Source organism: Copadichromis virginalis, linkage group LG8 (assembly GCF_057382275.1).
Source record: "Copadichromis virginalis isolate Kocher_CV1m ecotype Utaka linkage group LG8, C_Virginalis_male_GT1.1, whole genome shotgun sequence".
NCBI classification, from domain to species: domain Eukaryota; kingdom Metazoa; phylum Chordata; class Actinopteri; order Cichliformes; family Cichlidae; genus Copadichromis; species Copadichromis virginalis.
In genome coordinates this window covers 13,812,998-13,839,860 of record NC_140625.1, presented here as the reverse complement: position 1 = coordinate 13,839,860, position 26,863 = coordinate 13,812,998, and the positions used below count along the sequence as shown (strand labels likewise).

At 40.9% G+C, this 26,863-nt stretch overlaps 3 protein-coding genes and 3 long non-coding RNA genes across 7 annotated transcripts; all 6 read right to left on the bottom strand.

The window, feature by feature from the left end:
- Positions 1-766: 766 nt before the first annotated feature.
- On the bottom strand, positions 767-3,995 carry LOC146702915 (uncharacterized). The gene is made up of 3 exons (XM_085465980.1): positions 3,499-3,995; positions 2,241-2,285; positions 767-2,148 (listed from the first exon to the last, which is right to left on the bottom strand). The coding sequence occupies exons 2-3, from the start codon at positions 2,278-2,280 to the stop codon at positions 1,403-1,405; spliced, it is 786 nt and encodes a 261-aa protein (XP_085322106.1). The 5' UTR covers positions 2,281-2,285; positions 3,499-3,995; the 3' UTR covers positions 767-1,402.
- A 1,470-nt stretch (positions 3,996-5,465) lies between these two features.
- Positions 5,466-7,238, bottom strand: LOC146702914 (uncharacterized). Its single transcript, XR_014921920.1, has 3 exons — positions 6,428-7,238; positions 6,214-6,344; positions 5,466-5,719 (listed from the first exon to the last, which is right to left on the bottom strand). It is a non-coding gene; the product is annotated as an uncharacterized LOC146702914 (long non-coding RNA).
- A 2,539-nt stretch (positions 7,239-9,777) lies between these two features.
- On the bottom strand, positions 9,778-13,017 carry LOC146702913 (uncharacterized). Its single transcript, XM_085465981.1, has 3 exons — positions 12,510-13,017; positions 11,252-11,296; positions 9,778-11,159 (listed from the first exon to the last, which is right to left on the bottom strand). Exons 2-3 carry the CDS (start codon positions 11,289-11,291, stop codon positions 10,414-10,416), a joined length of 786 nt encoding a protein of 261 aa, XP_085322107.1. The 5' UTR covers positions 11,292-11,296; positions 12,510-13,017; the 3' UTR covers positions 9,778-10,413.
- Positions 13,018-14,540: 1,523 nt separating this feature from the next.
- On the bottom strand, positions 14,541-16,280 carry LOC146702912 (uncharacterized). The gene is made up of 3 exons (XR_014921919.1): positions 15,470-16,280; positions 15,256-15,386; positions 14,541-14,761 (listed from the first exon to the last, which is right to left on the bottom strand). It is a non-coding gene; the product is annotated as an uncharacterized LOC146702912 (long non-coding RNA).
- A 2,539-nt stretch (positions 16,281-18,819) lies between these two features.
- LOC146702911 (uncharacterized) lies at positions 18,820-22,054 on the bottom strand. 2 transcript variants are annotated; one of them, XM_085465977.1, is made up of 3 exons: positions 21,540-22,053; positions 20,282-20,326; positions 18,820-20,189 (listed from the first exon to the last, which is right to left on the bottom strand). In XM_085465977.1, the coding sequence occupies exons 2-3, from the start codon at positions 20,319-20,321 to the stop codon at positions 19,456-19,458; spliced, it is 774 nt and encodes a 257-aa protein (XP_085322103.1). In that variant the 5' UTR covers positions 20,322-20,326; positions 21,540-22,053; the 3' UTR covers positions 18,820-19,455. The 2 variants fall into 2 exon arrangements, with proteins under 2 accessions (XP_085322103.1, XP_085322104.1); XM_085465978.1 differs by having other exon boundaries at positions 20,282-22,054.
- Positions 22,055-23,576: 1,522 nt separating this feature from the next.
- Positions 23,577-25,316, bottom strand: LOC146702910 (uncharacterized). The gene is made up of 3 exons (XR_014921918.1): positions 24,506-25,316; positions 24,292-24,422; positions 23,577-23,797 (listed from the first exon to the last, which is right to left on the bottom strand). It is a non-coding gene; the product is annotated as an uncharacterized LOC146702910 (long non-coding RNA).
- Between the last annotated feature and the right edge of the window lie 1,547 nt (positions 25,317-26,863).

The following is a 26,863-nucleotide window of genomic DNA, read 5'->3' as shown; positions in this document are numbered from 1 at the left end:
TATCACACATCACTAGTGATCAAATGTCAGGCCAAGCTGGAACTGATTCCTGTCTTCTGTAACTTCTACAACACTGTCCAATAGAGACACATGAATGAACTGCAGCGTCATTAAAAACACTGATGATCTTTATTTAAAAATGTAATACATTTACATCTGAATAAACTTTTAGGCATTACGCTGACGGAGGGATGGATGGACCATGAATGCTTTCTCATCCTTCTTGTCATGCACCATGGAAGTGTCTGAGGGGCTTTTCCACTTGGAATGGGGATACTGTGTCCACACTTCAGAGGTGGAGTTTCCAGCATCTCACCTGGGCCTCATCTGCAAACAATCAGCAGGAGGGCTTCTTAAACCAGCGCTGCCTGCTACTCCTCGCCAGTTTGTTCTGCCATCTCCAGTGGTAACTAGGCTTCCCCTCTGCTCCAGTTCTGGCGTGCTCCTTCCCTGTGTTTAACCTTGTTTTCCCTGTGTTTAGGTCTCCTCTGCCAACATACTCATCCTACCCTCAAACTCCCTTACCCGTCCAGCAACTTCTTCTCCCTCTGTTGCAGAATTCCCGTTGGATTGTTCCCATCAGGAGCCAGGTGTTCAGTCTCTCGATAGCTTTTCCTCTGGTTCCTGCTGTCTGCTGACACTCCTAGCTCGAGCCACGTTCTCCATTCCCTCTCTAAAGTCTCATAAATAGTTTAACCATGTGCATTGAATCTGCATTTGGGTCTAAGCTTTCTATGCAGGGAAGAAATCATCACAGTGACATCTATTTAATTTTCAATTCAATTTTATTTAAAGAGCGCCAAATGACAGCAACAGTCACCTGAAGGCGCTTTATATTGTAAGATATACTTACAAAGAAAACCCCAACAATCATATGACCCCCTATGAGCAAGCACTTTGGCGACAGTGGGAAGGAAAAACTCCCTTTTAACAGGAAGAAACCTCCAGCAGAACCAGGCTCAGGGAGGGGCGGCCATCTGCTGCGACCGGTTGGGGAGGGGCAAGGAAAATAGTATAAAGACATGGAACAGAGACAGAGGTTAATAACAAGTACCATTCAGTGCAGAGAGGTCTATTAAACATAGTGGGTGAAGAAGAAACACCCAGTGCATCATGGGAATCCCCCGGCAGCCTAATGCTGGGCATACACTGTGCGATTTTTGGCCCATTTTGAGCCGATTTTTCAGTCGTGCGATCGTTTTGGGGATCGTCCCGAGTTTGGCCTTGATCAAACTTCTCACCCCTGCGAGTCAATCCTACAGTTTGATCAGGAGCCGAATAACGCGACTGAAAAATCGCAGCACAGTGTATGCCCAGCTTATTGCAGCATAGAGGATTCAGGATCACCTGAGTAGGCCATCAGATTACTGAAAGGATACTGAAAAAACCCGTCGAAGTAGTCTTAGTCTTCATTGCTGCTGGTCGACTCAATTGAACACCTCTGAAGTTTGCACACAGGCAAGTATTCCTCTTCTTGCTCAAAATCCTCTCGGGAACGCTTCCTCGAGCCTCCAGTTTCGTGTTCAAGCTCTTCGTGCGCATCTTCAGATACTTCAGAGTCATCATCACTCCATCTCATTCTTTTGTTTGCTCCTAAATCTTCTTCATCCCTCTCTCTAGACCTCTTCCTGGAAACACCTGGCTGAGGGTCCTCTTCTGGGATGTACTGGCGACCATCCATGCGGCCTTCAAATGCCTCCTCATTTTCAATGCCACCAACATTGAAAATGATCACAACCACATCATTGTGATCCCCGTGCTGTTCATCGTTGTCACCATTGGCATTATTGTCCCTCACATGAATATTTTGAACATCGTTGTCGTCGTCGTCGTCGTCGTCGTCGTCATCGTCATCGTTGCCGTCGCCGTCGCCGCCGTCATCGTCGTCGTCGTCATCGTTGTCGCCGTCATCGTCGTCGCCGTCATCGTCGTTGTCGTCGTCATCGTCGTCGTCGTCGTCATCGTCGTCGTCGTCGTCGTCATCGTCTTCGTCCCCATAAAGGTAATTGTCATATTGTGCCAGTACTGAAGCTATTAGCTCATCTAGATAGCAACAATATTCATGGAGAGCGCGATACAGTCTGTTCAGGAAGCCATTAGCAGGTTCCTGATCTCCATTTGCCAACATTCGTGGGTTAACCTGTTGGCCTGCAAGATCATTAAATCTTTTAATTAACATCCATAACTATCTGCTGAAAATCTGTTTTTCATCAATTTCAAGACTGAGTACATGTGCTTACCGTTTTGGTTATTTTGTGGTCCGTCTCCACTTGCACTCATTTTGACTACAAGGAACACAAAACAACAATGATCTCTAAACCTCAACCCAGAATGTTCAGAGAATTTGCTTTTTTTGTGATGACTTTAGGCTGCGTCCAAACGTACACGGCTATGTTTGAAAACGGACAATTTTCCTTTTTCGTTTAAAAAAAAATAATCCAGTCCACATGTGCAGTTTTGAAAAAATATCTCCTTCCACATCTAAACACTAAAAACAAAGTGAAACGCTGTCAAGAACACGCCAAATCTTAACCGTGTAGAAATGTTGGCCAATCAGAAGTCTAGAAGCCTGGGTGGGAAAACCTCATAAAACCTTACGTACTTCTGAGAAGTTTTTGTCTTTTTCTGGAAAAGCAGCTAATTTTGTGTTACTTTCACGTGCCTTCATCGTTTCAAATGTTAATAACTAAAGACAGACTCACAACTTTGGAATGGACTAAATGCATACAGCATACATAAATGTCATTTTTTTAAATTACATTTCTTCCAAACCGACGTCAGGATTTGGGTTGGGAGAGCGTCTGTGTTGAATGTAGAATCCACGTCTGATGTAAGCGTGTAAAAACTGCAGATACTAAGATTAACAGACACAGTATGTTGTCTACATCTGCCATTGTAGAAATTGATCTCATGTAAACAATAACGTGGCCACAGCATGACTTCAACAGCGGCGCACACTTTTGACATTGCCTGAGTAAATGTCCGTTTTCCTCGTCCACACCTGAACACAAAAACGTCCTTTTTAAAAATCTCACCTTTCAGTGACTCAATCTGCTGTTTAGGTGTGGACGAAAGGCCCAAATGCAGAGACAAAGCTGCGCTTTCAAAAATAGCCGTGTACATGTGCACGTAGGCTCAGTTTCTCAGAAATTCTAATAGTTTGTTTGAGAACAAAACTTACGTCTTCTCTATTTTCCTAAATGAACAAAATAATCTGAGAAATAATCGTGTTAAAAAGAGCTTCTGTCACTCTAAGATATGATTAAGAACATTTTCTAATTTATGTATCATTTGTCAAATATTACATCAGCTGACAAATAGTTAAGTCTTCATTTGTTTTCCTGAATAATAGATCCACATCATCCTCTCTATGATGGAAAATATAGTCTAGTCTTGCACAATGTAAAGTACATAAATACTGTCCTGGCAAGCAGGGAAATCAGGCTTTATATATTTAAGTAAATGATCTTGAGTTTATAAACTGAAATTTGAGCTTACTTTAGTTCTTGGTAGATTACACAGCAGTTAATCCTCAGGGAAACGTCCAAATGTCACTAAATAGTGGTCTGCTTTCATTCGGTTGCAGTGTCTCTTCAGTTTTGTGTTCATATGCTGATGTTTTCATTCAAACATGCTTAAATGCTGTGATGTCACTTTAGCAGCAAAGACTGCGGAATGTGCAGAGATTCTTTTGACATCAAGTTGTTTGCTCAGATTTTGATATCTTTTAAATGGAGACAAAACAAAACGCTATGGCAACAAAACAACAAGCTGTTTCCAGTGCTTAATATTTAACATGTCTTTGTTATAAATTTTATTTGTACAAATCTGTGATGTTGATGTGCACAACGTGGGATTTAGACCTCGGAGGGTTAATCAACAAATCACGAAAAATTAGGTTTAAATTTCTGTTCATGACGGTGCAGATTTCTGACATTTTGTGTACTTGAAGCATTTAACAATTTGATTGTTTTCTAATAAAAACTGTGTGAAACTCAAGTTAGAACTGTGTTTGTAAATGAACCGCCCCATGTTGTGTAGCTTTCTGGATTTTATACTTATTGGGCTACATATTAATTTACTATACAGGCTATACAGTAGATAAAATCTAACCTCACATGTTTTATGTAACTAAAGTGTTTAATCATGTGGGCTACAGACAGTAATCAAGTTATGGACTATATTGATATGAAAAACATGCATACTTAGTGCATTTGAATCATTTTAACCATATGTAACCACCTGCATGTCATGGTCCTGGGACTTCTACCTGGTTTTTTGTGTGTCTTGTATTGTTGTTGTTTGATGTCAGCTTTAGGGTCCCTCGGTTGTTCTGTTAAGATGTTGCTTATTTGATTTCCCCTCGTGACTTTACCCCCTGTGTGCCCCCTCTGTGTATCTGCCAGCCCCCATGCCTCGTTTCTCCTCCTTGTGTTTTATTCCATGTTTTCCCAGCCCGCTATGTCTGTGTTCTCTTCCAATCTGGTCTGCGTCTCTGTGTGCTTCCTGTTTTACTTTGATAGTCTCCCGTCAGTGTTGTGTTACTCCTGCCGTGTCTCGTTATGATTATCAGTGTCGCCTGTGTTCCCCGTGTGCTCCCACTTCCCTCGTTAACCCTCTGTGTATTTGTGTCCACGTCTCCTACATTACCTACATAATAGAGCTATAATAAATGTTTGTTTGGGGTTTTTTTAAGTACAGAAATCAGCTGCTAAAATAATTGTTTTGACTTTTTGGGAATGCTTTACGGTCTGTTCTGTAGGAACGCTGAATTAATATATTGACTGTCTGGCCCCTTCTGGCTATTTAATAGTTGCTGAAGGAGATTTTGTTCATCCCCAGCTAATCTCATCCATATTTATATAAAATCTAGCATACTCCACACCACACAAAGTCAGAAGCCAGTTAAAATCTGTATGTGGTACCTGAGGCGGTGCTGCACTGACCAGTTGTTTCTGGCTATTTGCTGGTTCAGCCTGCCTATCACTGCAACTCTTGGCTCTTATTGGTCAGGCTGGTGTGTGTGTGTGTGTGTGTGTGTGTGTGTGTGTGTGTGTGTGCGTATTGTAAAGACTTGATTCCCACAGTCCAAGTCAGGGTTTTAAAATGCGTTGCTGTCTCCATCCAGCATCAAAGCTGCATTGAAATTTCCTTCAATGAAATTTTGGCTCAAAGAAAAACAGTGTTGTTACTGTCAATCTCCAGTTAAAATAAAAGTGTAATTAAACCAAACGAAAGTAATGTACTAATGCTGGTCAAGACATTACCTGTAGCTGAGTGACATTTCCTCCAATTTCTGTTGGTGTCTGCAGTTTCCACTGGGGCTTAGTGTCACCTCTACTGCTACCCGACTGCACCACCATCCTCCACATTGCTATGCGTCCATTGGTGGTGCCAGCTGCTAGGATTTCTGAGTGTTGCAGAATTTTTAAAAAAGCAACGAGTTTTTTTTTTTTAACCTATGCATTTGCAAACATTCAGGAATATGGTGATGGGAAAGAAAAAGCTTCTTTTCATTTACAATTCTGTGCAAACTTTTGCCTTTGCCTGCACAGTATGAAACACAGTTGATCATCTCTCCCCTCTCATATCCCAGAGTCTCATCAAGAGACAAAACATAGTTATGTAGCACGTAGCATGTAGAGAAGTTTCTTGATGGAGCCCTCCACACTGAGAAGGACACTCGTCTTACAATACTCATCCACACTATGGACTTTACCTATATGCATAAGACATGGGATTAAAGATGAAATAAGTGGAATATCTGACAGCTCAAACCACAAAGTGTTCATATTTATTAAAGATCAGACTGGATTCTGGATCAATAGCATTATAGCTTGTTGTATTTTCCCCTTTCTGGAGACTCCCACAGGATTACTGCTTCACAGAGGCAAAATACACTTTTGATATAATTTTCAACAAGTCTGCTGGATTAATCAGACTTTCTAAAACCATGAATACTTTTCTCATACTGTTCTTCGTAACTGTTCAAAAATAAAGCAAAGTATCATCAATGCAATTTACAGAACAAACAAATAAAATAAACAGCCTTTATACATTGAGGGCTGTGACTGCAGAAGACTGCTGGCCTCAGACAAAATTATACAAGGCAATGAAAAAACAAATTGTGTCTTAAAGAAAGTATGGTCAAATGCATTGGAAATAACAAATGATTTAATTTTCCAAACTCCAACAGGAATCACAAACTCCTACCATCTGCAGTGCAGATAAAGAATCCAAGTCCCTCCTGTGGCCCCATCTTCAGAGGTGCCCCCTTCCAGCTAAACTTGTCCAGCGCACGCTCATCTCCTCTCACAGATGCTCGAGCTAGCATTGCCACATCACTATAATAAAATACAAAAAATAGTATTTGATTAAAAAAATGTCATACTCTTCCACTTGATATGGGACTTCGAAGGCTGCTTACTCTCCAGGTGTGGACGGTCTGAAGATGCAGCAAGTTAAAGGTTTCTTGTATTCATGTTTTACAAGGTGGTTTCCATGAAGTCTCCCTCTCGCATCCACCTTCCATACTGCCAAAGCTCCAGACTGTCAATAACAATAATAACAGTAATAGTTAACAGTTAATTTGCCTAGCACTTTCAAAACAGTTACAAAGTGTGTTAAAGAACACAATAAAATCTTAGTTAAAAACACAAAAGAAAAGTTCAAAGAGTTAAAACACGAAACGGTTTGTTTTCTTTTTGCATTGAGCCAGGCTGCACAGACAGCTAAGAGTGTCTGATGTGCAGAATGCAGGCAGTGACTTGGTTCATAAAAAGTGACCAAATCTGTAACAAGGCTTGTACCCATGTATCGTATACCCAAAAGGTTGTGAGGAGGAGAATGATGATTTATTTCTTTGAATTTGTTATAAGTCTGGCAGCTGAGATTTAAATGAGCTGGAGGTGAAAGATGGACTTCTGGCTGAGATCCCAGTAGAAGGAATTACAATTATTCAAACACAATGAGATAAAAGGATTTAATGGGTGTGATAAATGTGGTTGCACTCACCTGTTCACGGCACCTGATGTTAATGAGCAGAAAGGTAGGGTGAGCATGAGGCGAAACCTTCTGTTGACTGCAGCTTGAGCGCAGCTTGAATCATTTTGATGCATCTTTTGGTTTATGTATACTTCTGCACTAAGTTATGCAATAGGCCAATGTTGAAATTTGGCATAGTAAATGGTGCAGTTATTTGTGCAGTCTGTGCATTTGTTTAATGGTTTGAGCCCGTGTGCCGATTTGTACAGTGGACAGTTGTATGTGGAATAAAAGTAGCAAATAGTACAGAGGTGTATCTCATGTGTTTACTGTTGCACGTCATCTGTGTCCTCATGTTTAGCCTGCCGCGGCCGTTGGTTGGAGGAGCCGCAATAGTTTGGAAAGGAAGGAAGCAGTAAGGTCAGTTTCCATTCTGGGTTTTCAGCATTAATAAAGAAACCTGCAACAAGGTGAGTAATGTTTGAGGTCCAAAAGAAATCAACACAGAGAAATTTTTACAGTGCTTTTCTACTCTACCTGAACATTCAAAGCGCTCTATACAGGTTGCCTCATTCACACCTGTTCATAGAAGCCCTTTTTCTGTGCTTTCTACCTAACATTCACACACATTCATACTCTGATGAATGCATCAGAGAGTGACTTGGGGTTAATGTCTTGCCCAAGGACAGTTAGCATGCAGTCTGGAGCAGCCAGGGATCGATCCAAAAACCATCTGATTAGTAGATGACCTGCTCCACCTCCTGAGCCACAGCCACCCCTTTCAGAGGTAAAGAATGATTTAGAAAGTAAGTACAGTAATTTTTTGAGGTGATTTGATTAAAAAAAATCATTTTTGCTTCTAATTACATAATTAAGGTGTAATTACATCTTCCAACAAATTGATACATAAACGTATCATTTATCTACTAAAAATACATAGGAGCTGGCGTCATGTTGTGGAAGCTGCCATCTTGCCCCACCATCATACACTGGCTGAGATGGGCATCGCTGCGCCGCCTTTTCATGTTTTATGTAAGTGGATTTATACATTACTTTGAATTTAAAGATGTCAAATAGCTCTTTCACACTACATATGACTATTTCACATTTGTACATGTATATTTTGGTGATCTCTTTCTCAGTATGTTTTTCTTCTTATGGAAATAAGCTAATTTTAAACCAGTTAATGTTAGGCTCCAGTGTCCTAAGAAATCACACCTTTCCCCTGATAAACAAATTGATTGGATTCTCTCATTGTGTGGGAATTGATTATCAATTACAACTTCAATGAGCCACTTCAAAGAAAGTTTCACCCGCGTGGGCAGCAACAGAAAGTCCAGATGTGGAAACAGAAGGTTTCCACATTAAAATATCGATATTTGAATCATTTTGGGGTAAATTGTAGTTTTTCATTAACAGGAACACAGTGGAAAGAAACTATCATTCAGATTGTCTACATTGGAAAGAACTACTCCCTCTTCCGCCTTTTATAGTCATGTGTGAAATACGGCTGTATAAATGTGTGGCAGCCTGTGGCGTGCGCACTCACAACAATGGCTGAGCGTAACTGGAGTCATGTGCGCACGTATTTTACATCCACAAACAGCCCAGACGTGGTTTGCGATACATGTGGCAAGAAAGTGAGGTGTTGTGGCAACACCACTAACCTTGTCAAACACCTCAAAGTAAATCATATCACAGAATATGACGAGCTTATGTTGAGGCAAACTGAAGAGGAGGAGAAGGACGGGTGCTGCTAGGGTGAGACAGACGTCTCTCAGGGAGTCCTTTAGTGCTGCAGGCAGGCAAGGTGTTCACATAGTGCACAACTTCAGGTTTTTGATTTCTATATGATGAATTCTGCATTATTAAGTGATAAGAACAAGTAATCTGATGTCCTGTAATGATTATGACGCTATAATTTGAGATACAATAAAAGAGTAAAGTTTTTGTACAAAGTATCGGAGCAGTATCGTCGATACCACCCTGAATTTTACTTGGTATGGGATCGGAAAGGAAATCAGTGGTATCACACATCACTAGTGATCAAATGTCAGGCCAAGCTGGAACTGATTCCTGTCTTCTGTAACTTCTACAACACTGTCCAATAGAGACACATGAATGAAATGCAGCGTCATTAAAAACACTGATGATCTTTATTTAAAAATGTAATACATTTACATCTGAATAAACTTTTAGGCATTACGCTGACGGAGGGATGGATGGACCATGAATGCTTTCTCATCCTTCTTGTCATGCACCATGGAAGTGTCTGAGGGGCTTTTCCACTTGGAATGGGGATACTGTGTCCACACTTCAGAGGTGGAGTTTCCAGCATCTCACCTGGGCCTCATCTGCAAACAATCAGCAGGAGGGCTTCTTAAACCAGCGCTGCCTGCTACTCCTCGCCAGTTTGTTCTGCCATCTCCAGTGGTAACTAGGCTTCCCCTCTGCTCCAGTTCTGGCGTGCTCCTTCCCTGTGTTTAACCTTGTTTTCCCTGTGTTTAGGTCTCCTCTGCCAACGTACTCATCCTACCCTCAAACTCCCTTACCCGTCCAGCAACTTCTTCTCCCTCTGTTGCAGAATTCCCGTTGGATTGTTCCCATCAGGAGCCAGGTGTTCAGTCTCTCGATAGCTTTTCCTCTGGTTCCTGCTGTCTGCTGACACTCCTAGCTCGAGCCACGTTCTCCATTCCCTCTCTAAAGTCTCATAAATAGTTTAACCATGTGCATTGAATCTGCATTTGGGTCTAAGCTTTCTATGCAGGGAAGAAATCATCACAGTGACATCTATTTAATTTTCAATTCAATTTTATTTAAAGAGCGCCAAATGACAGCAACAGTCACCTGAAGGCGCTTTATATTGTAAGATATACTTACAAAGAAAACCCCAACAATCATATGACCCCCTATGAGCAAGCACTTTGGCGACAGTGGGAAGGAAAAACTCCCTTTTAACAGGAAGAAACCTCCAGCAGAACCAGGCTCAGGGAGGGGCGGCCATCTGCTGCGACCGGTTGGGGAGGGGCAAGGAAAATAGTATAAAGACATGGAACAGAGACAGAGGTTAATAACAAGTACCATTCAGTGCAGAGAGGTCTATTAAACATAGTGGGTGAAGAAGAAACACCCAGTGCATCATGGGAATCCCCCCGCACCCTAATGCTGGGCATACACTGTGCGATTTTTGGCCCATTTTGAGCCGATTTTTCAGTCGTGCGATCGTTTTGGGGATCGTCCCGAGTTTGGCCTTGATCAAACTTCTCACCCCTGCGAGTCAATCCTACAGTTTGATCAGGAGCCGAATAACGCGACTGAAAAATCGCAGCACAGTGTATGCCCAGCTTATTGCAGCATAGAGGATTCAGGATCACCTGAGTAGGCCATCAGATTACTGAAAGGATACTGAAAAAACCTGTCGAAGTAGTCTTAGTCTTCATTGCTGCTGGTCGACTCAATTGAACACCTCTGAAGTTTGCACACAGGCAAGTATTGCTCTTCTTCCTCAAAATCCTCTCGGGAACGCTTCCTCGAGCCTCCAGTTTCATGTTCAAGCTCTTCGTGCGCATCTTCAAATACTTCAGAGTCATCATCGCTCCATCTCATTCTTTTGTTTGCTCCTAAATCTTCTTCATCCCTCTCTCTAGACCTCTTCCTGGAAACACCTGGCTGAGGGTCCTCTTCTGGGATGTACTGGCGACCATCCATGCGGCCTTCAAATGCCTCCTCATTTTCAATGCCACCAACATTGAAAATGATCACAACCACATCATTGTGATCCCCGTGCTGTTCATCGTTGTCACCATTGGCATTATTGTCCCTCACATGAATATTTTGAACATCGTCGTCGCCGTCGCCATCGTCGCCGTCGCCGCCGTCATTGTCGTCATCATCGTCGTCGTCGTCACCGTCGTTGTCGTTGTCGTCGTCGTCGTCGTCGTCGTCGTCATCGTCGTCGTCGTCATCGTCGTCGTCGTCATCGTCGTCGTCGTCATCGTCGTCGTCGTCATCGTCTTCGTCCCCGTAAAGGTAATTGTCATATTGTGCCAGTACTGAAGCTATTAGCTCATCTAGAAAGCAACAATATTCATGGAGAGCGCGATACAGTCTGTTCAGGAAGCCATTAGCAGGTTCCTGATCTCCATTTGCCAACATTCGTGGGTTAACCTGTTGGCCTGCAAGATCATTAAATCTTTTAATTAACATCCATAACTATCTGCTGAAAATCTGTTTTTCATCAATTTCAAGACTGAGTACATGTGCTTACCGTTTTGGTTATTTTGTGGTCCGTCTCCACTTGCACTCATTTTGACTACAAGGAACACAAAACAACAATGATCACTAAACCTCAACCCAGAATGTTCAGAGAATTTGCTTTTTTTGTGATGACTTTAGGCTGCGTCCAAACGTACACGGCTATGTTTGAAAACGGACGTTTTTCCTTTTTCGTTTAAAAAAAAAAAATCCAGTCCACATGTGCAGTTTTGAAAAAATATCTCCTTCCACATCTAAACACTAAAAACAAAGTGAAACGCTGTCAAGAACACGCCAAATCTTAACCGTGTAGAAATGTTGGCCAATCAGAAGTCTAGAAGCCTGGGTGGGAAAACCTCATAAAACCTTACGTACTTCTGAGAAGTTTTTGTCTTTTTCTGGAAAAGCAGCTAATTTTGTGTTACTTTCACGTGCCTTCATCGTTTCAAATGTTAATAACTAAAGACAGACTCACAACTTTGGAATGGACTAAATGCATACAGCATACATAAATGTCATTTTTTTAAATTACATTTCTTCCAAACCGACGTCAGGATTTGGGTTGGGAGAGCGTCTGTGTTGAATGTAGAATCCACGTCTGATGTAAGCGTGTAAAAACTGCAGATACTAAGATTAACAGACACAGTATGTTGTCTACATCTGCCATTGTAGAAATTGATCTCACGTAAACAATAACGTGGCCACAGCGTGACTTCAACAGCGGCGCACACTTTTGACATTGCCTGAGTAAATGTCCGTTTTCCTCGTCCACACCTGAACACAAAAACGTGCTTTTTAAAAATCTCACCTTTCAGTGACTCAATCTGCTGTTTAGGTGTGGACGAAAGGCCCAAATGCAGAGACAAAGCTGCGCTTTCAAAAATAGCCGTGTACATGTGCACGTAGGCTCAGTTTCTCAGAAATTCTAATAGTTTGTTTGAGAACAAAACTTACGTCTTCTCTATTTTCCTAAATGAACAAAATAATCTGAGAAATAATCGTGTTAAAAAGAGCTTCTGTCACTCTAAGATATGATTAAGAACATTTTCTAATTTATGTATCATTTGTCAAATATTACATCAGCTGACAAATAGTTAAGTCTTCATTTGTTTTCCTGAATAATAGATCCACATCATCCTCTCTATGATGGAAAATATAGTCTAGTCTTGCACAATGTAAAGTACATAAATACTGTCCTGGCAAGCAGGGAAATCAGGCTTTATATATTTAAGTAAATGATCTTGAGTTTATAAACTGAAATTTGAGCTTACTTTAGTTCTTGGTAGATTACACAGCAGTTAATCCTCAGGGAAACGTCCAAATGTCACTAAATAGTGGTCTGCTTTCATTCGGTTGCAGTGTCTCTTCAGTTTTGTGTTCATATGCTGATGTTTTCATTCAAACATGCTTAAATGCTGTGATGTCACTTTAGCAGCAAAGACTGCGGAATGTGCAGAGATTCTTTTGACATCAAGTTGTTTGCTCAGATTTTGATATCTTTTAAATGGAGACAAAACAAAACGCTATGGCAACAAAACAACAAGCTGTTTCCAGTGCTTAATATTTAACATGTCTTTGTTATAAATTTTATTTGTACAAATCTGTGATGTTGATGTGCACAACGTGGGATTTAGACCTCGGAGGGTTAATCAACAAATCACGAAAAATTAGGTTTAAATTTCTGTTCATGACGGTGCAGATTTCTGACATTTTGTGTACTTGAAGCATTTAACAATTTGATTGTTTTCTAATAAAAACTGTGTGAAACTCAAGTTAGAACTGTGTTTGTAAATGAACCGTCCCATGTTGTGTAGCTTTCTGGATTTTATACTTATTGGGCTACATATTAATTTACTATACAGGCTATACAGTAGATAAAATCTAAACTCACATGTTTTATGTAACTAAAGTGTTTAATCATGTGGGCTACAGACAGTAATCAAGTTATGGACTATATTGATATGAAAAACATGCATACTTAGTGCATTTGAATCATTTTAACCATATGTAACCACCTGCATGTCATGGTCCTGGGACTTCTACCTGGTTTTTTGTGTGTCTTGTATTGTTGTTGTTTGATGTCAGCTTTAGGGTCCCTCGGTTGTTCTGTTAAGATGTTGCTTATTTGATTTCCCCTCGTGACTTTACCCCCTGTGTGCCCCCTCTGTGTATCTGCCAGCCCCCATGCCTCGTTTCTCCTCCTTGTGTTTTATTCCATGTTTTCCCAGCCCGCTATGTCTGTGTTCTCTTCCAATCTGGTCTGCGTCTCTGTGTGCTTCCTGTTTTACTTTGATAGTCTCCCGTCAGTGTTGTGTTACTCCTGCCGTGTCTCGTTATGATTATCAGTGTCGCCTGTGTTCCCCGTGTGCTCCCACTTCCCTCGTTAACCCTCTGTGTATTTGTGTCCACGTCTCCTACATTACCTACATAATAGAGCTATAATAAATGTTTGTTTGGGGTTTTTTTAAGTACAGAAATCAGCTGCTAAAATAATTGTTTTGACTTTTTGGGAATGCTTTACGGTCTGTTCTGTAGGAACGCTGAATTAATATATTGACTGTCTGGCCCCTTCTGGCTATTTAATAGTTGCTGAAGGAGATTTTGTTCATCCCCAGCTAATCTCATCCATATTTATATAAAATCTAGCATACTCCACACCACACAAAGTCAGAAGCCAGTTAAAATCTGTATGTGGTACCTGAGGCGGTGCTGCACTGACCAGTTGTTTCTGGCTATTTGCTGGTTCAGCCTGCCTATCACTGCAACTCTTGGCTCTTATTGGTCAGGCTGGTGTGTGTGTGTGTGTGTGTGTGTGTGTGTGTGTGTGTGTGTGTGTGTGTGTGTGTGTGTGTGTGTGTGTGTGCGTATTGTAAAGACTTGATTCCCACAGTCCAAGTCAGGGTTTTAAAATGCGTTGCTGTCTCCATCCAGCATCAAAGCTGCATTGAAATTTCCTTCAATGAAATTTTGGCTCAAAGAAAAACAGTGTTGTTACTGTCAATCTCCAGTTAAAATAAAAGTGTAATTAAACCAAACGAAAGTAATGTACTAATGCTGGTCAAGACATTACCTGTAGCTGAGTGACATTTCCTCCAATTTCTGTTGGTGTCTGCAGTTTCCACTGGGGCTTAGTGTCACCTCTACTGCTACCCGACTGCACCACCATCCTCCACATTGCTATGCGTCCATTGGTGGTGCCAGCTGCTAGGATTTCTGAGTGTTGCAGAATTTTTAAAAAAGCAACGAGTTTTTTTTTTTTTAACCTATGCATTTGCAAACATTCAGGAATATGGTGATGGGAAAGAAAAAGCTTCTTTTCATTTACAATTCTGTGCAAACTTTTGCCTTTGCCTGCACAGTATGAAACACAGTTGATCATCTCTCCCCTCTCATATCCCAGAGTCTCATCAAGAGACAAAACATAGTTATGTAGCACGTAGCATGTAGAGAAGTTTCTTGATGGAGCCCTCCACACTGAGAAGGACACTCGTCTTACAATACTCATCCACACTATGGACTTTACCTATATGCATAAGACATGGGATTAAAGATGAAATAAGTGGAATATCTGACAGCTCAAACCACAAAGTGTTCATATTTATTAAAGATCAGACTGGATTCTGGATCAATAGCATTATAGCTTGTTGTATTTTCCCCTTTCTGGAGACTCCCACAGGATTACTGCTTCACAGAGGCAAAATACACTTTTGATATAATTTTCAACAAGTCTGCTGGATTAATCAGACTTTCTAAAACCATGAACACTTTTCTCATACTGTTCTTCGTAACTGTTCAAAAATAAAGCAAAGTATCATCAATGCAATTTACAGAACAAACAAATAAAATAAACAGCCTTTATACATTGAGGGCTGTGACTGCAGAAGACTGCTGGCCTCAGACAAAATTATACAAGGCAATGAAAAAACAAATTGTGTCTTAAAGAAAGTATGGTCAAATGCATTGAAAATAACAAATGATTTAATTTTCCAAACTCCAACAGGAATCACAAACTCCTACCATCTGCAGTGCAGATAAAGAATCCAAGTCCCTCCTGTGGCCCCATCTTCAGAGGTGCCCCCTTCCAGCTAAACTTGTCCAGCGCACGCTCATCTCCTCTCACAGATGCTCGAGCTAGCATTGCCACATCACTATAATAAAATACAAAAAATAGTATTTGATTAAAAAAATGTCATACTCTTCCACTTGATATGGGACTTCGAAGGCTGCTTACTCTCCAGGTGTGGACGGTCTGAAGATGCAGCAAGTTAAAGGTTTCTTGTATTCATGTTTTACAAGGTGGTTTCCATGAAGTCTCCCTCTCGCATCCACCTTCCATACTGCCAAAGCTCCAGACTGTCAATAACAATAATAACAGTAATAGTTAACAGTTAATTTGCCTAGCACTTTCAAAACAGTTACAAAGTGTGTTAAAGAACACAATAAAATCTTAGTTAAAAACACAAAAGAAAAGTTCAAAGAGTTAAAACACGAAACGGTTTGTTTTCTTTTTGCATTGAGCCAGGCTGCACAGACAGCTAAGAGTGTCTGATGTGCAGAATGCAGGCAGTGACTTGGTTCATAAAAAGTGACCAAATCTGTAACAAGGCTTGTACCCATGTATCGTATACCCAAAAGGTTGTGAGGAGGAGAATGATGATTTATTTCTTTGAATTTGTTATAAGTCTGGCAGCTGAGATTTAAATGAGCTGGAGGTGAAAGATGGACTTCTGGCTGAGATCCCAGTAGAAGGAATTACAATTATTCAAACACAATGAGATAAAAGGATTTAATGGGTGTGATAAATGTGGTTGCACTCACCTGTTCACGGCACCTGATGTTAATGAGCAGAAAGGTAGGGTGAGCATGAGGCGAAACCTTCTGTTGACTGCAGCTTGAGCGCAGCTTGAATCATTTTGATGCATCTTTTGGTTTATGTATACTTCTGCACTAAGTTATGCAATAGGCCAATGTTGAAATTTGGCATAGTAAATGGTGCAGTTATTTGTGCAGTCTGTGCATTTGTTTAATGGTTTGAGCCCGTGTGCCGATTTGTACAGTGGACAGTTGTATGTGGAATAAAAGTAGCAAATAGTACAGAGGTGTATCTCATGTGTTTACTGTTGCACGTCATCTGTGTCCTCATGTTTAGCCTGCCGCGGCCGTTGGTTGGAGGAGCCGCAATAGTTTGGAAAGGAAGGAAGCAGTAAGGTCAGTTTCCATTCTGGGTTTTCAGCATTAATAAAGAAACCTGCAACAAGGTGAGTAATGTTTGAGGTCCAAAAGAAATCAACACAGAGAAATTTTTACAGTGCTTTTCTACTCTACCTGAACATTCAAAGCGCTCTATACAGGTTGCCTCATTCACACCTGTTCATAGAAGCCCTTTTTCTGTGCTTTCTACCTAACATTCACACACATTCATACTCTGATGAATGCATCAGAGAGTGACTTGGGGTTAATGTCTTGCCCAAGGACAGTTAGCATGCAGTCTGGAGCAGCCAGGGATCGATCCAAAAACCATCTGATTAGTAGATGACCTGCTCCACCTCCTGAGCCACAGCCACCCCTTTCAGAGGTAAAGAATGATTTAGAAAGTAAGTACAGTAATTTTTTGAGGTGATTTGATTAAAAAAAATCATTTTTGCTTCTAATTACATAATTAAGGTGTAATTACATCTTCCAACAAATTGATACATAAACGTATCATTTATCTACTAAAAATACATAGGAGCTGGCGTCATGTTGTGGAAGCTGCCATCTTGCCCCACCATCATACACTGGCTGAGATGGGCATCGCTGCGCCGCCTTTTCATGTTTTATGTAAGTGGATTTATACATTACTTTGAATTTAAAGATGTCAAATAGCTCTTTCACACTACATATGACTATTTCACATTTGTACATGTATATTTTGGTGATCTCTTTCTCAGTATGTTTTTCTTCTTATGGAAATAAGCTAATTTTAAACCAGTTAATGTTAGGCTCCAGTGTCCTAAGAAATCACACCTTTCCCCTGATAAACAAATTGATTGGATTCTCTCATTGTGTGGGAATTGATTATCAATTACAACTTCAATGAGCCACTTCAAAGAAAGTTTCACCCGCGTGGGCAGCAACAGAAAGTCCAGATGTGGAAACAGAAGGTTTCCACATTAAAATATCGATATTTGAATCATTTTGGGGTAAATTGTAGTTTTTCATTAACAGGAACACAGTGGAAAGAAACTATCATTCAGATTGTCTACATTGGAAAGAACTACTCCCTCTTCCGCCTTTTATAGTCATGTGTGAAATACGGCTGTATAAATGTGTGGCAGCCTGTGGCGTGCGCACTCACAACAATGGCTGAGCGTAACTGGAGTCATGTGCGCACGTATTTTACATCCACAAACAGCCCAGACGTGGTTTGCGATACATGTGGCAAGAAAGTGAGGTGTTGTGGCAACACCACTAACCTTGTCAAACACCTCAAAGTAAATCATATCACAGAATATGACGAGCTTATGTTGAGGCAAACTGAAGAGGAGGAGAAGGACGGGTGCTGCTAGGGTGAGACAGACGTCTCTCAGGGAGTCCTTTAGTGCTGCAGGCAGGCAAGGTGTTCACATAGTGCACAACTTCAGGTTTTTGATTTCTATATGATGAATTCTGCATTATTAAGTGATAAGAACAAGTAATCTGATGTCCTGTAATGATTATGACGCTATAATTTGAGATACAATAAAAGAGTAAAGTTTTTGTACAAAGTATCGGAGCAGTATCGTCGATACCACCCTGAATTTTACTTGGTATGGGATCGGAAAGGAAATCAGTGGTATCACACATCACTAGTGATCAAATGTCAGGCCAAGCTGGAACTGATTCCTGTCTTCTGTAACTTCTACAACACTGTCCAATAGAGACACGTGAATGAAATGCAGCGTCATTAAAAACACTGATGATCTTTATTTAAAAATGTAATACATTTACATCTGAATAAACTTTTAGGCATTACGCTGACGGAGGGATGGATGGACCATGAATGCTTTCTCATCCTTCTTGTCATGCACCATGGAAGTGTCTGAGGGGCTTTTCCACTTGGAATGGGGATACTGTGTCCACACTTCAGAGGTGGAGTTTCCAGCATCTCACCTGGGCCTCATCTGCAAACAATCAGCAGGAGGGCTTCTTAAACCAGCGCTGCCTGCTACTCCTCGCCAGTTTGTTCTGCCATCTCCAGTGGTAACTAGGCTTCCCCTCTGCTCCAGTTCTGGCGTGCTCCTTCCCTGTGTTTAACCTTGTTTTCCCTGTGTTTAGGTCTCCTCTGCCAACGTACTCATCCTACCCTCAAACTCCCTTACCCGTCCAGCAACTTCTTCTCCCTCTGTTGCAGAATTCCCGTTGGATTGTTCCCATCAGGAGCCAGGTGTTCAGTCTCTCGATAGCTTTTCCTCTGGTTCCTGCTGTCTGCTGACACTCCTAGCTCGAGCCACGTTCTCCATTCCCTCTCTAAAGTCTCATAAATAGTTTAACCATGTGCATTGAATCTGCATTTGGGTCTAAGCTTTCTATGCAGGGAAGAAATCATCACAGTGACATCTATTTAATTTTCAATTCAATTTTATTTAAAGAGCGCCAAATGACAGCAACAGTCACCTGAAGGCGCTTTATATTGTAAGATATACTTACAAAGAAAACCCCAACAATCATATGACCCCCTATGAGCAAGCACTTTGGCGACAGTGGGAAGGAAAAACTCCCTTTTAACAGGAAGAAACCTCCAGCAGAACCAGGCTCAGGGAGGGGCGGCCATCTGCTGCGACCGGTTGGGGAGGGGCAAGGAAAATAGTATAAAGACATGGAACAGAGACAGAGGTTAATAACAAGTACCATTCAGTGCAGAGAGGTCTATTAAACATAGTGGGTGAAGAAGAAACACCCAGTGCATCATGGGAATCCCCCGGCAGCCTAATGCTGGGCATACACTGTGCGATTTTTGGCCCATTTTGAGCCGATTTTTCAGTCGTGCGATCGTTTTGGGGATCGTCCCGAGTTTGGCCTTGATCAAACTTCTCACCCCTGCGAGTCAATCCTACAGTTTGATCAGGAGCCGAATAACGCGACTGAAAAATCGCAGCACAGTGTATGCCCAGCTTATTGCAGCATAGAGGATTCAGGATCACCTGAGTAGGCCATCAGATTACTGAAAGGATACTGAAAAAACCTGTCGAAGTAGTCTTAGTCTTCATTGCTGCTGGTCGACTCAATTGAACACCTCTGAAGTTTGCACACAGGCAAGTATTGCTCTTCTTCCTCAAAATCCTCTCGGGAACGCTTCCTCGAGCCTCCAGTTTCATGTTCAAGCTCTTCGTGCGCATCTTCAAATACTTCAGAGTCATCATCGCTCCATCTCATTCTTTTGTTTGCTCCTAAATCTTCTTCATCCCTCTCTCTAGACCTCTTCCTGGAAACACCTGGCTGAGGGTCCTCTTCTGGGATGTACTGGCGACCATCCATGCGGCCTTCAAATGCCTCCTCATTTTCAATGCCACCAACATTGAAAATGATCACAACCACAGCATCCCCGTGCTGTTCATCGTTGTCACCATTGGCATTATTGTCCCTCACATGAATATTTTGAACATCGTCGTCGCCGTCGCCGTCGCCGCCGTCATTGTCGTCATCATCGTCGTCGTCGTCACCGTCGTTGTCGTTGTCGTCGTCGTCGTCGTCGTCGTCGTCGTCGTCGTCGTCGTCGTCATCGTCGTCGTCGTCATCGTCGTCGTCGTCATCGTCGTCGTCGTCATCGTCTTCGTCCCCGTAAAGGTAATTGTCATATTGTGCCAGTACTGAAGCTATTAGCTCATCTAGAAAGCAACAATATTCATGGAGAGCGCGATACAGTCTGTTCAGGAAGCCATTAGCAGGTTCCTGATCTCCATTTGCCAACATTCGTGGGTTAACCTGTTGGCCTGCAAGATCATTAAATCTTTTAATTAACATCCATAACTATCTGCTGAAAATCTGTTTTTCATCAATTTCAAGACTGAGTACATGTGCTTACCGTTTTGGTTATTTTGTGGTCCGTCTCCACTTGCACTCATTTTGACTACAAGGAACACAAAACAACAATGATCACTAAACCTCAACCCAGAATGTTCAGAGAATTTGCTTTTTTTGTGATGACTTTAGGCTGCGTCCAAACGTACACGGCTATGTTTGAAAACGGACGTTTTTCCTTTTTCGTTTAAAAAAAAAAAATCCAGTCCACATGTGCAGTTTTGAAAAAATATCTCCTTCCACATCTAAACACTAAAAACAAAGTGAAACGCTGTCAAGAACACGCCAAATCTTAACCGTGTAGAAATGTTGGCCAATCAGAAGTCTAGAAGCCTGGGTGGGAAAACCTCATAAAACCTTACGTACTTCTGAGAAGTTTTTGTCTTTTTCTGGAAAAGCAGCTAATTTTGTGTTACTTTCACGTGCCTTCATCGTTTCAAATGTTAATAACTAAAGACAGACTCACAACTTTGGAATGGACTAAATGCATACAGCATACATAAATGTCATTTTTTTAAATTACATTTCTTCCAAACCGACGTCAGGATTTGGGTTGGGAGAGCGTCTGTGTTGAATGTAGAATCCACGTCTGATGTAAGCGTGTAAAAACTGCAGATACTAAGATTAACAGACACAGTATGTTGTCTACATCTGCCATTGTAGAAATTGATCTCACGTAAACAATAACGTGGCCACAGCGTGACTTCAACAGCGGCGCACACTTTTGACATTGCCTGAGTAAATGTCCGTTTTCCTCGTCCACACCTGAACACAAAAACGTGCTTTTTAAAAATCTCACCTTTCAGTGACTCAATCTGCTGTTTAGGTGTGGACGAAAGGCCCAAATGCAGAGACAAAGCTGCGCTTTCAAAAATAGCCGTGTACATGTGCACGTAGGCTCAGTTTCTCAGAAATTCTAATAGTTTGTTTGAGAACAAAACTTACGTCTTCTCTATTTTCCTAAATGAACAAAATAATCTGAGAAATAATCGTGTTAAAAAGAGCTTCTGTCACTCTAAGATATGATTAAGAACATTTTCTAATTTATGTATCATTTGTCAAATATTACATCAGCTGACAAATAGTTAAGTCTTCATTTGTTTTCCTGAATAATAGATCCACATCATCCTCTCTATGATGGAAAATATAGTCTAGTCTTGCACAATGTAAAGTACATAAATACTGTCCTGGCAAGCAGGGAAATCAGGCTTTATATATTTAAGTAAATGATCTTGAGTTTATAAACTGAAATTTGAGCTTACTTTAGTTCTTGGTAGATTACACAGCAGTTAATCCTCAGGGAAACGTCCAAATGTCACTAAATAGTGGTCTGCTTTCATTCGGTTGCAGTGTCTCTTCAGTTTTGTGTTCATATGCTGATGTTTTCATTCAAACATGCTTAAATGCTGTGATGTCACTTTAGCAGCAAAGACTGCGGAATGTGCAGAGATTCTTTTGACATCAAGTTGTTTGCTCAGATTTTGATATCTTTTAAATGGAGACAAAACAAAACGCTATGGCAACAAAACAACAAGCTGTTTCCAGTGCTTAATATTTAACATGTCTTTGTTATAAATTTTATTTGTACAAATCTGTGATGTTGATGTGCACAACGTGGGATTTAGACCTCGGAGGGTTAATCAACAAATCACGAAAAATTAGGTTTAAATTTCTGTTCATGACGGTGCAGATTTCTGACATTTTGTGTACTTGAAGCATTTAACAATTTGATTGTTTTCTAATAAAAACTGTGTGAAACTCAAGTTAGAACTGTGTTTGTAAATGAACCGTCCCATGTTGTGTAGCTTTCTGGATTTTATACTTATTGGGCTACATATTAATTTACTATACAGGCTATACAGTAGATAAAATCTAAACTCACATGTTTTATGTAACTAAAGTGTTTAATCATGTGGGCTACAGACAGTAATCAAGTTATGGACTGTATTGATATGAAAAACATGCATACTTAGTGCATTTGAATCATTTTAACCATATGTAACCACCTGCATGTCATGGTCCTGGGACTTCTACCTGGTTTTTTGTGTGTCTTGTATTGTTGTTGTTTGATGTCAGCTTTAGGGTCCCTCGGTTGTTCTGTTAAGATGTTGCTTATTTGATTTCCCCTCGTGACTTTACCCCCTGTGTGCCCCCTCTGTGTATCTGCCAGCCCCCATGCCTCGTTTCTCCTCCTTGTGTTTTATTCCATGTTTTCCCAGCCCGCTATGTCTGTGTTCTCTTCCAATCTGGTCTGCGTCTCTGTGTGCTTCCTGTTTTACTTTGATAGTCTCCCGTCAGTGTTGTGTTACTCCTGCCGTGTCTCGTTATGATTATCAGTGTCGCCTGTGTTCCCCGTGTGCTCCCACTTCCCTCGTTAACCCTCTGTGTATTTGTGTCCACGTCTCCTACATTACCTACATAATAGAGCTATAATAAATGTTTGTTTGGGGTTTTTTTAAGTACAGAAATCAGCTGCTAAAATAATTGTTTTGACTTTTTGGGAATGCTTTACGGTCTGTTCTGTAGGAACGCTGAATTAATATATTGACTGTCTGGCCCCTTCTGGCTATTTAATAGTTGCTGAAGGAGATTTTGTTCATCCCCAGCTAATCTCATCCATATTTATATAAAATCTAGCATACTCCACACCACACAAAGTCAGAAGCCAGTTAAAATCTGTATGTGGTACCTGAGGCGGTGCTGCACTGACCAGTTGTTTCTGGCTATTTGCTGGTTCAGCCTGCCTATCACTGCAACTCTTGGCTCTTATTGGTCAGGCTGGTGTGTGTGTGTGTGTGTGTGTGTGTGTGTGTGTGTGTGTGTGTGTGTGTGTGTGTGTGTGTGTGTGTGTGTGTGTGTGCGTATTGTAAAGACTTGATTCCCACAGTCCAAGTCAGGGTTTTAAAATGCGTTGCTGTCTCCATCCAGCATCAAAGCTGCATTGAAATTTCCTTCAATGAAATTTTGGCTCAAAGAAAAACAGTGTTGTTACTGTCAATCTCCAGTTAAAATAAAAGTGTAATTAAACCAAACGAAAGTAATGTACTAATGCTGGTCAAGACATTACCTGTAGCTGAGTGACATTTCCTCCAATTTCTGTTGGTGTCTGCAGTTTCCACTGGGGCTTAGTGTCACCTCTACTGCTACCCGACTGCACCACCATCCTCCACATTGCTATGCGTCCATTGGTGGTGCCAGCTGCTAGGATTTCTGAGTGTTGCAGAATTTTTAAAAAAGCAACGAGTTTTTTTTTTTTTAACCTATGCATTTGCAAACATTCAGGAATATGGTGATGGGAAAGAAAAAGCTTCTTTTCATTTACAATTCTGTGCAAACTTTTGCCTTTGCCTGCACAGTATGAAACACAGTTGATCATCTCTCCCCTCTCATATCCCAGAGTCTCATCAAGAGACAAAACATAGTTATGTAGCACGTAGCATGTAGAGAAGTTTCTTGATGGAGCCCTCCACACTGAGAAGGACACTCGTCTTACAATACTCATCCACACTATGGACTTTACCTATATGCATAAGACATGGGATTAAAGATGAAATAAGTGGAATATCTGACAGCTCAAACCACAAAGTGTTCATATTTATTAAAGATCAGACTGGATTCTGGATCAATAGCATTATAGCTTGTTGTATTTTCCCCTTTCTGGAGACTCCCACAGGATTACTGCTTCACAGAGGCAAAATACACTTTTGATATAATTTTCAACAAGTCTGCTGGATTAATCAGACTTTCTAAAACCATGAACACTTTTCTCATACTGTTCTTCGTAACTGTTCAAAAATAAAGCAAAGTATCATCAATGCAATTTACAGAACAAACAAATAAAATAAACAGCCTTTATACATTGAGGGCTGTGACTGCAGAAGACTGCTGGCCTCAGACAAAATTATACAAGGCAATGAAAAAACAAATTGTGTCTTAAAGAAAGTATGGTCAAATGCATTGAAAATAACAAATGATTTAATTTTCCAAACTCCAACAGGAATCACAAACTCCTACCATCTGCAGTGCAGATAAAGAATCCAAGTCCCTCCTGTGGCCCCATCTTCAGAGGTGCCCCCTTCCAGCTAAACTTGTCCAGCGCACGCTCATCTCCTCTCACAGATGCTCGAGCTAGCATTGCCACATCACTATAATAAAATACAAAAAATAGTATTTGATTAAAAAAATGTCATACTCTTCCACTTGATATGGGACTTCGAAGGCTGCTTACTCTCCAGGTGTGGACGGTCTGAAGATGCAGCAAGTTAAAGGTTTCTTGTATTCATGTTTTACAAGGTGGTTTCCATGAAGTCTCCCTCTCGCATCCACCTTCCATACTGCCAAAGCTCCAGACTGTCAATAACAATAATAACAGTAATAGTTAACAGTTAATTTGCCTAGCACTTTCAAAACAGTTACAAAGTGTGTTAAAGAACACAATAAAATCTTAGTTAAAAACACAAAAGAAAAGTTCAAAGAGTTAAAACACGAAACGGTTTGTTTTCTTTTTGCATTGAGCCAGGCTGCACGGACAGCTAAGAGTGTCTGATGTGCAGAATGCAGGCAGTGACTTGGTTCATAAAAAGTGACCAAATCTGTAACAAGGCTTGTACCCATGTATCGTATACCCAAAAGGTTGTGAGGAGGAGAATGATGATTTATTTCTTTGAATTTGTTATAAGTCTGGCAGCTGAGATTTAAATGAGCTGGAGGTGAAAGATGGACTTCTGGCTGAGATCCCAGTAGAAGGAATTACAATTATTCAAACACAATGAGATAAAAGGATTTAATGGGTGTGATAAATGTGGTTGCACTCACCTGTTCACGGCACCTGATGTTAATGAGCAGAAAGGTAGGGTGAGCATGAGGCGAAACCTTCTGTTGACTGCAGCTTGAGCGCAGCTTGAATCATTTTGATGCATCTTTTGGTTTATGTATACTTCTGCACTAAGTTATGCAATAGGCCAATGTTGAAATTTGGCATAGTAAATGGTGCAGTTATTTGTGCAGTCTGTGCATTTGTTTAATGGTTTGAGCCCGTGTGCCGATTTGTACAGTGGACAGTTGTATGTGGAATAAAAGTAGCAAATAGTACAGAGGTGTATCTCATGTGTTTACTGTTGCACGTCATCTGTGTCCTCATGTTTAGCCTGCCGCGGCCGTTGGTTGGAGGAGCCGCAATAGTTTGGAAAGGAAGGAAGCAGTAAGGTCAGTTTCCATTCTGGGTTTTCAGCATTAATAAAGAAACCTGCAACAAGGTGAGTAATGTTTGAGGTCCAAAAGAAATCAACACAGAGAAATTTTTACAGTGCTTTTCTACTCTACCTGAACATTCAAAGCGCTCTATACAGGTTGCCTCATTCACACCTGTTCATAGAAGCCCTTTTTCTGTGCTTTCTACCTAACATTCACACACATTCATACTCTGATGAATGCATCAGAGAGTGACTTGGGGTTAATGTCTTGCCCAAGGACAGTTAGCATGCAGTCTGGAGCAGCCAGGGATCGATCCAAAAACCATCTGATTAGTAGATGACCTGCTCCACCTCCTGAGCCACAGCCACCCCTTTCAGAGGTAAAGAATGATTTAGAAAGTAAGTACAGTAATTTTTTGAGGTGATTTGATTAAAAAAAATCATTTTTGCTTCTAATTACATAATTAAGGTGTAATTACATCTTCCAACAAATTGATACATAAACGTATCATTTATCTACTAAAAATACATAGGAGCTGGCGTCATGTTGTGGAAGCTGCCATCTTGCCCCACCATCATACACTGGCTGAGATGGGCATCGCTGCGCCGCCTTTTCATGTTTTATGTAAGTGGATTTATACATTACTTTGAATTTAAAGATGTCAAATAGCTCTTTCACACTACATATGACTATTTCACATTTGTACATGTATATTTTGGTGATCTCTTTCTCAGTATGTTTTTCTTCTTATGGAAATAAGCTAATTTTAAACCAGTTAATGTTAGGCTCCAGTGTCCTAAGAAATCACACCTTTCCCCTGATAAACAAATTGATTGGATTCTCTCATTGTGTGGGAATTGATTATCAATTACAACTTCAATGAGCCACTTCAAAGAAAGTTTCACCCGCGTGGGCAGCAACAGAAAGTCCAGATGTGGAAACAGAAGGTTTCCACATTAAAATATCGATATTTGAATCATTTTGGGGTAAATTGTAGTTTTTCATTAACAGGAACACAGTGGAAAGAAACTATCATTCAGATTGTCTACATTGGAAAGAACTACTCCCTCTTCCGCCTTTTATAGTCATGTGTGAAATACGGCTGTATAAATGTGTGGCAGCCTGTGGCGTGCGCACTCACAACAATGGCTGAGCGTAACTGGAGTCATGTGCGCACGTATTTTACATCCACAAACAGCCCAGACGTGGTTTGCGATACATGTGGCAAGAAAGTGAGGTGTTGTGGCAACACCACTAACCTTGTCAAACACCTCAAAGTAAATCATATCACAGAATATGACGAGCTTATGTTGAGGCAAACTGAAGAGGAGGAGAAGGACGGGTGCTGCTAGGGTGAGACAGACGTCTCTCAGGGAGTCCTTTAGTGCTGCAG